Source organism: Glossina fuscipes, unplaced genomic scaffold (assembly GCF_014805625.2).
Source record: "Glossina fuscipes isolate IAEA_lab_2018 unplaced genomic scaffold, Yale_Gfus_2 0, whole genome shotgun sequence".
In the NCBI taxonomy this organism is placed as follows: Eukaryota; Metazoa; Arthropoda; class Insecta; order Diptera; family Glossinidae; genus Glossina; species Glossina fuscipes.
Window position 1 is genome coordinate 25,658,054 of NW_023998414.1, and position 10,430 is coordinate 25,668,483.

Sequence of the window (10,430 nt, forward strand, 5' to 3'; positions counted from 1 at the left end):
ATTACTTTTAATATTTCATATATAATAATTCTATATACATGTATAAATATACACGACAATAGTAAGTCGATTAATATATTATCAAGTTATACACAAGCATATGTACATTATCATATTTTTCATACGCACATTTACAAATTATTCACCGAATTAATGCAAATGTTTTTTGCTAATAATAGAAAATTTGTTTACAATTTTTCATTATATTCTTGTTATTTTTTATTTTTTATATTCATTTTTATGAAATCTATAAAAATAATAATTATATTTATGAAATTATACATATATATATACATATATATATATACATATAAACATATATATATATATATATATATATATATATATATAAATTGTTTTAGAAAAATATTATATTAAGATTATTGGTCTATTTACTGAATGAAAAAAATAAATAAATAAATAAATAAATAAATAAAAATTAAAGATTTTACGCAACAATAATACGAACAATTTTAGAGATAAACTATATTGTTAATGAAAAAAAAAAAATCCTGAACAGAATTTTGTTTTTTTAAACGGTATACACAACAACAATAGCTTCGAATTGTTTATTGAACAATTGAAAGAAGTAAATACCCTACACCACTTCAATTACTACCGTTATTCATACGCCGACTTCACATGGCAAATGATCGAAAAGTTGATTTGATTCGTACCATTCCATATTTCAGGAAAATATATTTTTAAAAAATTGCACTCTAAACACAAATATACAAGACAGATAGACGGGCTCACAATGAAATGATTCTATCAGGGCATTCGGGATGCCGTTATACATTCTCTTAAACTTAATACACCTTTGTATCACAGGTGGTGTAGGGTATAAAGGGCACATGTACAGATAAAAACCATAATGCATAGTTAATAGCTAAAATAAATAAACGAGATATGAGTCGCACATAACACGTTTACTATTTACTTCTATTACATTGGAATGGCATAAACAAAAACGGCACAGTTAGTTAGACATGGATATGGATATCGATATGGATATGAATATATAATTTTGATTTTTGAACCTTTCTTTCTTTCTAATTTTTTTTTTGTCCAAACGCTTCATCGCAAACGCAGTGAGGCCAAGAAATAGGCCCATATGGTTCAACTTAGGTCTACTTAATTCTTTTACTTACTTACTATCATAAACAAATTTCATTACAAAAAATTAAAAATTAGGCCCTTTTGGCATATAAGGTGGCGGTGGCATCCAAAAAATAGACCTACGTGGTCCAAGTTCTTTGTGAATTTACTATTATGAGCCAATTTTCACCATGAAATATTTGAGATTCGTCCGTTTTACCATATAAAAATTCAGTTTTCTTAGGAACGGTGAGATGAAGGGGGATCAAAGAATTTCTCCAGCCGGTCCAAAGATTCATGTCAATTTAGAATGCCGAAATACCTCTACTTAACCATTTTAACCGAAAAACTTTGAAAATTGTAATGCTTTTCCATATAATGATTTTTCAGAACGGGGCGGTATATGGTTGAAAAATGGACCGATCCCAACCATTTTCAATAGCGCTGGGATCAAAATATGCCGGTGTACCATATTTCATCAAAATATTTCAGAACTTGCGACCTGCAGCATGAACACAAGAAAACAAGACGAACAGACAAGCTTCGAATGACACATACACCAGTAGATACATTGACAGATGATTCCTAATCGGCAGGGATATCTATCTTTGCTTCTTTAATCCCAACTACATTGAATTTTTTTTCCATACAACGATTTTTCAGAATAGGACGGTTTATGCTCGAGAAAATAAACCGATCCCAAATATTTTCAATAGCTTTCTTCTTACGACCAAAGTACGTCTGTGTAGCAACTTTCTGAACGGCTGAGCGGGAAGGAAGATTTTCAACCAAAATCGCGAATTCATAAACGTTTTTCAGTTGCCAGAGTCATTATCGTCATCGGAAATTTCTGAAAAATTGCACAAAAATATGAATCAGTCAGCAAGACGTTTGGACATCGTCCAAAACATTAAATACACAATGTAAGTAGCCTTATTGACCGGGATGCAGAACCGTATCCAGGAGAAATATGCACTCATTTTAAAACCAATATTGCCACCATATACTTGTGACTGTATAATCGTAAATTGCATGTTTATTCATTACAACGACCCAAAGATTACAAACGATCAATTTCGTAGTCTCGATCTCATCGAAAACTTATTAAACCTCAATAGCGATTAAGTATATAATGTTTATGTTAATGTACTGGCTGTTTTTTTCTTATAAATGCAACTCTAAGCAGCCAATACTAGTACGAAACGTGAGCTATTCAACTTTTATGTAATTTGAACAGATACGAGAAGGCTTTTCATGCAACGTAAAGCAAAAAACTCGAAAGTCGAAATTGAAATCTAACTTCATCACACATAATTACTACCCTGATTTTGTTAAAAGCATTAAAAGCAATTAAACCATGGCAACAATCCAGCACGCCATTGTTTCACGTTTTGTAACAGATTTGGTTTTTTTTTCTAAGCAGCAGTTTCTTTTCATTTCTATTTTGTCAACTGTTGGTGGAGGTTATCTGTGCATTGTGGTTAAAAAAAGGGGTATAAAATAAATAATAGAGAATCGTTTGATTTTTGGTCTACAAATTATATTTCAAGAGATTATATAAAATGGATCGTAAGTGGTTACATGGACGCTTTTATTATGCATAATTTTTAACATAATATTTATAGGTGGTGGTTATGGCGGTAATCAAGGCGGCGGAGGCTATAATAACTTTTCAGTGCCTCCACCAAATTATCAAATGGGTGGAGGTGAGGGTGGTAGTGGTCCCTACAGCAAACCTCCGCCATCTTATAATAAAGGAGGTAAAAATATTTTAGAAATTGTATGGACATGAGTAACGTGTGTGTGTTTTTTTTCTGTTAAAAGGTTACGATTCTGGTAATCGCGGCGGAAGTGGTAGCAATAGCGGCGGCGGTGGTGGCTGGCAAGATCGTGGAATGGGTGGTGGTGGCGGCGGTTACGGGTATGTATCTAAACTTTTCCTATAATTTACAAATCACAAGTCGAAAACGCTTCAAGTTACCTAAATATATTTAAATTCAAGTGATAGTATCCCAAATACAGATAGTTCGGGTTGAGAAAGTGTATAGCAATAAATTTTAAGAGAAAAATAGAAAACCTTGGTAATTCTCTTTTTTTTTTCGCTCTCAACTGAAAAAAGAAGAGGCGGCCATTTTATGTTGCATTTAATGAGGAGTAATCTATTACAATTTTTCAAAGATGTCAACCGGTTCATTTTTGTGGTTATGTACACATGATGTTTGGTATATTACTGAGATTCTAAAAAACATATCATCGGAAGATTTTGAAAAGCAAGTGTTGCGTTTGGTGTTGCATTGATGTATCTTTAAAATTTTCAACGAAATGTGTGTATGTCACATGGTTATTAAAATCGATTAAACCTCACATATACTTACTTGGTTTTAAACAAACAGCAAAAGCACAATTTTGGTTTTTGGTAAAAAAAAAAAAAAAAATTGAGAAAGAAAAATTTGCAACCAATTTTATATAACAAATAAAGTCATAGAAATTATGGTAATAAGAGAATGAGACCTGTTAAACATCCAGCCACTCGTTAAAATGGTACCTACTCTCTCCTCTTGCATATTCTTGCGTGAACACAGTAATTCTGGAATAACAATAATCTCTAATGGTACTTGTGATAATGAAATCTATTTCTATGCGTACACTATTTATCCTACATTGAATTATATTGAAATACACCCAATGTAAATACCGTTAAATGATGAGTTATATTACAATCCTATTTTAGAAATGGAGGCGGCAACAAGGACTACAACAACAAAGGTAAAAAGAACTAAATGCAAGTCATAATATTGCTTTATCGCAATTGAGTAATGTATACCAATATGTATCAAATATAAATTTTTGTTTTATATATACAGTTAACGATAGAAAGCTTTGAAACTTTTTCCAAGTGAAATTACTGTCTGTTACTTTTTGATTTCCTTACTATATGCCTTAACTCATAGAAAGAAGGGACAAGTAGTTTTTTGAAAATGCTTTCAAGATAAGCGTGTTATATATATGTATATATAAATATAAATATATATATATATATATATATATATATATATATAAATATAAATATAAATATATATATATATATAGATATAATGATATAGATATATATGCATATATCCGCTTTATATTGAATTGGGCTTATGCCTAAGCTATAAATTTTAAACGCTTTAAACAAAAAATGGAATAAGGAAATCAAAATTCCCAATAACAATCACTATTACAATGACTGATGTCCTTATCAAAAATGATACTTGAATGTGATTTATATCGCCTGAGCAAACCTGGTAAAACTTTTGCAGCTAAACTATTTATAAATAATGTTTTCTTCCGTTATTTCAAACTGCACAATAATGCAATTGTGATACAGTCATTTGAATACGACATATAGTATGGTAGTCTGTAGAGTGAATGATATTCAAATTTAGCGTTTGGCACATTACTTCGGTCAGAAAGTATTTTTTTTAGCTTTGGGGCGATTTTGTAATACTCAATAATTTAGGGAGACAATAGATGGCGAAAATCTGTTTATTTATCTCGTTTATTCTATTCTTAAGAAATGTTGAACTAACTGAAGTTACTACTATACTCAATTTCTTTTAAACTCTCTATCTAATAAACGGAAATAGTTATTTTTTTTTTATTAGAAATGCAAACCGATCATTTCAATAATGCGCCCCCCTATAAAACTTTAAATCTCATTCATTCATTCAACTTTATTTTTCAATTCTCGTTATTTGACTGCGATGCATTTGAGTGTTCAAAATTCACATATGGAAAATAATAATCCATTTTCAAGATTTTTTCGACCTAAGTCAACATGTTTCTTTCTCATGGGCCTTGAAATAATAACATTTTATTTTTTTCAAGTTTAGTCCAGTCCAGTCGAACCTTATCTTTGATTTAATTTATTAATTAATAATAATAAAAATTATTAATTACAATTAAATTATACAATAATAATTATTGCAATAATTAATGATTGATGTTCCACTAAGAATCTATAGTCTCTTTCGACACAATTATGAACAATAGCACAAGTGAAGATAACGTAGCCAAGTGTGACTTTTAAGCTTATAGAAGACCTTTATAACTACTAACAATTATTTTGGCATGGAATGCGTTAATGAAGAATAGCCTTGATGATAAGTATTTGTCAGTTAGAGTTAAGTTCAATATTGCCTAAGGCTTAAATTTCTCTCACTAAAAAAAACTGTAAATGTTTGTATCTTTAACTTTGACGTGATCTCCTTTCCCGTATTAGCTAAAAATATAAAAATAAAATGTGAGTTTGAAATATGAGATACGCAGATTTACGTAGAAAGGATGCGAGAGAGTGCTTCAGGCGGATTAGCAAAACGATATATCCCGATTCCTGACGACAACTCAACGAAGTGGTAATTTTATAAAGCAGTAAAGCGAATACAATGTTAAGAACAACCAGTAAAATCGTTGCATCTACGCGTAATTCCAAGAAATAGTGCTTGTAGCTAATTAATCGGATGAAGGGAATTGAGTCCGATGGACCTCTGCCAATTTAGCTTTAATTTGTGTTGAGACCGTAGGCTCTTTGTAGTGTATTGGCAATATCTCTGCTAAAGTCTGCCTTGTACTCTGAAGACTGTACAAACTAAACCTATAACCGCCTCTGCAGGTTAACCGCGACATTGCACAGTCGCTCCTTATGATGCATGTTAACTGTTATATTGAAGTCTCTTCCGGATGTACAATGTACTGTAAACGGTATAACACGTTTTGTTTATAATATTAAGCTTCGAGACCATATCGCCTCCTTCCTTTATGCATTCTTGAAATTCTCCTTTCCTGTTTCTTTCTACCTCGACAAAATCATTCAATCTCGATTCCCAAGCCTTTTAATTGAAACGCCTGTAGAGTTCTCTAGATCGAATAGAAATCCTTTCATCTTAGTTTGTCTAACTCATCTGTCAAAAGGTCATTTATTGTTCGTGTTGGTAGAATTCTTCAATGACTAAATGAAAAAACTGACTGTACATCTAAACTCGTAATGTGTATATTATCGCTGGTTAAAATTGATGATTGGTGATTGATGAGTTTTTAGATTATGATGATTACGTTATTTGCCATCTAGCTGACTTATGTTATAGTTGTGTCTATGTAATTAGCTCATAGGTCTTTAAGGATTTATAGTTACTTCAAACAAAATAAAATAAGACTTGAGATTCATATTCGTATCAAATGACTGTAAAACATTTAAAATTGATATTTGGGAGGAATGGATTTTCAGTCCTTCAGTCAAATCAGCCCTTACAGAATTAAGAGAATTGAAAAAGAAAAAAAGTGAAAAGATTTTTGCTTGCAATGTGTGTTCCCCATTAATGTTAATGCGTTCAATGTATGCGAATGCGAAGGAAAGTTTTTCTACGTCAACTGAACCGATATAATTTCATCGTAAACTGTATATATATATACAATATATATACACACATATAGAGAAAGAAAAAAGAAAGAAAACACCTTAACATATAATTTTATGTTGATAGGAAGAAGAATAAAATTGATTGATTGTTCGGCAAAATGACGAATTTTAGGACGGTACCATCCATCCATTTGCAATGAAATTGAAGTAAAAAGGCGGCTTATTCGCTATAACTGCTCCAAGTGTAGAAGAATAAAATGAAAAATTTGATTTAATGATCGAAGTAAGGATGGATGGAATTGCTAAGAAGAAGTGTGTTTTCGAAATTAGAATTTTAGCGTTAAGTACTATGAAAACAACAAAAGAGGATTTTTTTTTTTTGTAATCTTAGATCTCCTGCGAATTAAAGAGTTAACCAAGATGGCAAAAGTTTTTCCAGCTATATATTCTTCTATACTGACATATTTTTTGTAATATAAATTCAGTAATTAAATAAGCCTGTATGTGAGAAAACCAAGTGTTCCTTTTACTGTAAGTTCGATATAATTCTTCCCTGAACAAAGAACAGCACAATAATAATCTCTACAATCAATCTCTTATTTATGGATATTAGCGTAGTGCTAGTAGGATTATAATATATGGTACGAGTGATGAACATTTGCAGCCCTTACTACATGTGTTAATATGTGCAATCTTCTCAAATTTCAAAGGTTTTTGATCACTTATCTAAAAATATGGTAAAAAAAATATATATATATATCTACAAAAGAAAGTATTTTCATGCATCATATATATATATATATATATATAGTGAGTGATTGCATTTAAGAGGTTTTCGTCAACGACGGACGTTATCATGCATTTGTGAACTTTGGTAATCCATACAAGCAATCTTTTCTTTATATATACGTAAATCTCCGGTACATAAGTTTTTGGTTATTCTTGGAAAATACATACTTGAAAAGGCGTCTATTTTATTATATATTTGAGAAGGTTGATTCCACTTGCCAAGCGTTCCCTTTTTATTATTGTTAATTATTATCATTGTTATTATTATTGTAAGGTACAACGTGCAAATCAATAATATTTTCAACTGATCAAAGGTGGTTATGGTTTAAAGAAAATAATTTGGTTCAAGCAAAAAATCATGGTTTTCATATCGGAGTGTATAATAAAAAAAAAAAAAATAAAAGAAGGGTTTAACTTCAGCGGTAAACAAAAGTAAATAATTATGTTATTGGGCTCAGTAATATTTCTCAAGGGCTTCGATGAGTCATTAGAAAGCGAAAGCGTTTTTTTAATTAGCTTACATTCGATTGTTAAAAAAAAATAAAAAATAAAAAAAAAGTATGTTTATACATATTTTTTTTTTTTAATTTTAGTTTATTTTCATTTAGTTTTAAATTCACTTACAGTAAAAAGTTAAAAAGAAAGCTGCTAATGTATATTTAATATTGCAGGCGGTTATGGAGGCGGCGGCGATATGATTACTCAAGAAGACACAATATTTGTGTCAGGCATGGATCCCGGGGCAACTGAAATGGATATTGAAACTCATTTCGGAGCAATTGGTATTATTAAGGTATATTATAAATATTATTTATTATGATATAAGAACAGATGAGAATGTTTATCATATCCATTACCGGTATTAGAAGCTCTTGTCCGCTTGGTTGGTATTGAAATCCAACCGTATCAACTAAAGGACAAACATGTAATAAGGAAAAACAAAATATTGCCTTTTTCGCCCATTACTCATAATTACAATAACACATGCAACGATAAAAAAAAGTAATCATATATTAGTTTGGGGAAAAAGAAATCCATTATTTTTTCAGTAGATGGCTTCACTGATAGATTTCTCGTAAAGTATCGATCAAACAATTTCCGAACTGTACATTTCGCAGCAAAAAAAATTCTTTTGGGGTTAGGTAGAAGATAATATTTGAACCGTTATATACAATAATATAGCATTTACGTCATTTTGCAATAAATCTTCCAACTGGAATGATGTGAATCCTTCAGTATTCATGAAAAAAAGGGACAATGAAAAAAATTGCTATCTTCTCAGTTAAAGACGCTTTAAACTGATTTGTTAATACACAGAGAAAAAATAAAACATTATGGAAAAACCTGAAAGATTAGTTAGTCTATATTTCGAATAAGTATAATAATTAAAAAACTCCCGGATTATACAAAATGAAAATGAAAAATAATTGGCTTTATTAATTATATTCGGATAAGGTGAAGATGAATTTGGTGAATATAAGAGGCACGGTGTCTGGCGCATATAATTTTCCTAATTTATTTTATATATTTTCTTCTTTTTTTTTCGTTTTTTCATTTCAGAAAGACAAACGCACTATGAAACCAAAAATTTGGCTGTATCGCCACAAAGACACTGGTCTATCCAAAGGTGAAGCTACTGTTACATATGACGACATCAATGCAGCACAATCGGCCATAGCTTGGTTTGATGGACGCGATTTTAATGGTTGTATTATTAAGGTCTCTTTAGCTCAGAGACAAAATAACTGGAGTAAAGGTGGTCGTGGTGGTGGTGGCGGCGGCGGCGGCGGTGGTGGTGGTGGTGGAGGTGGCCGTGGTCGCGGTGGTATGGGAGGTGGAATGGGTGGCGGTGGAGGAGACCGCGGTGGTAGCCGTTTTGACCGTAATAGTGGCAGTGGAGGCGAAGGTACCGGTGGGTCGGGTCGTCATGATTATGATTCAGGACGTAGCGGTGGTGGTGGTGGCGGCGGCGGTGGTGGCGGAGATCGTGGAGGTCGTTTACGTATGGGCGGTGGTGGTGGTGGCGGAGGCGGAGGAGGTGGCGGCGGCGGTGGTGCTCCCCGTGAAGGTGATTGGAAATGCAGCAGCTGTAATAACACCAATTTTGCTTGGCGCAATGAATGTAATCGCTGCAAAACACCTAAAGGCGATGACGGCGGTAATAATCGAGGAGGCGGTGGTCCTCCTGGTGGGTACGGTGGAGGTGACCGTGGCGGCTATAACAGAGATAATCGAGGTGGCGGCGGTGGTTACGGTGGCGGCAATCGTTTCGGCGGTGGCGGCGGCGGTGGTGGCGGTCGTGGGGGTGGTGGCGGCGGCGATCGTGGTGGTCGTCGAGATTTCGGCGGCAACAGTGGCGGTCCCATGCGCAACAACTCTGGCAATCGCCCCCGTCCTTATTAGATTCACCTTCCCCCTCCTCCGTAGCATTTTTGAATGCATAGTTTATAGTGGTAGTATTAAAATATTAATTTAATTTTCATCAATTTTTCAATGTTCAATTTCCACTATCATTTTCAATATTAACTTTTTTATTGATTCGACATCGGAAAGTGTACGTTACAACAGTCAACTCTCGGGTATTCCAGTCCGAACGCAAGTGAAATTTTTTTTTTTTTTTTGATGAAAACAAATGTAATTGCATCCTATCTGCTGTGGATCATTTATTTAAATGGTTAATTAAACTTAACTTGTAAACGCTGTGTAAAGACAGTTTTGCATGACAAAAGGACAATTTTATTAAGGAAGAAAAAAGAAAAAATAACATATTTATATAATTGACAATGAATTAAAAAGATGGGTTTCCCTAGCTCGTTAATTAAAAACTGAAATTTGTTAAATTAATCAAGAAGATTTAAGATAAGGATTTCTCACTATGCAAATTTAAGACGAAACTGGTAATTCTTCTTATATGATTTCAACTGTGAGTTGTTTTACTGACATACATTTCTTTTTTTTTTTTGTTTTTTGGCCAATGATTTCTTTTAAAAACATATTTAAGAAATGAATCGCACACATATTGAGGTGGAGAATAAAACCCAAGTTGCAATTAAGAACAATATAGGTTGTAGGCAGCCTGTCGAAGGCAAATCATGTGTAAGAAAAGCAAAGTCGATGATAAACGAGGGTAACGAGAATGACGAAG

General features: G+C 32.6%; 1 protein-coding gene across 3 annotated transcripts; it reads left to right on the forward strand.

The window, feature by feature from the left end:
- The first annotated feature begins 2,511 nt into the window (after nucleotides 1-2,511).
- On the forward strand, nucleotides 2,512-10,116 carry LOC119644682 (RNA-binding protein cabeza). 3 transcript variants are annotated; one of them, XM_038044362.1, is made up of 7 exons: nucleotides 2,512-2,667; nucleotides 2,724-2,858; nucleotides 2,923-3,019; nucleotides 3,830-3,864; nucleotides 7,957-8,078; nucleotides 8,846-9,041; nucleotides 9,093-10,116. In XM_038044362.1, exons 1-7 carry the CDS (start codon nucleotides 2,661-2,663, stop codon nucleotides 9,686-9,688), a joined length of 1,188 nt encoding a protein of 395 aa, XP_037900290.1. In that variant the 5' UTR covers nucleotides 2,512-2,660; the 3' UTR covers nucleotides 9,689-10,116. The 3 variants fall into 3 exon arrangements, with proteins under 3 accessions (XP_037900290.1, XP_037900289.1, XP_037900291.1); XM_038044361.1 differs by having other exon boundaries at nucleotides 8,846-10,116; XM_038044363.1 differs by lacking the exon at nucleotides 3,830-3,864 and having other exon boundaries at nucleotides 8,846-10,116.
- Nucleotides 10,117-10,430: the final 314 nt, after the last annotated feature.

Bases quoted from the DNA above. Each gene is read 5' to 3' on its own strand.
- LOC119644682 (XM_038044361.1), top strand. The intron at 2,859-2,922 runs GTAAAAATATTT...TTCTGTTAAAAG, and splicing joins GCCATCTTATAATAAAGGAG to GTTACGATTCTGGTAATCGC. The intron at 3,020-3,829 runs GTATGTATCTAA...ATCCTATTTTAG, and splicing joins GGTGGTGGCGGCGGTTACGG to AAATGGAGGCGGCAACAAGG.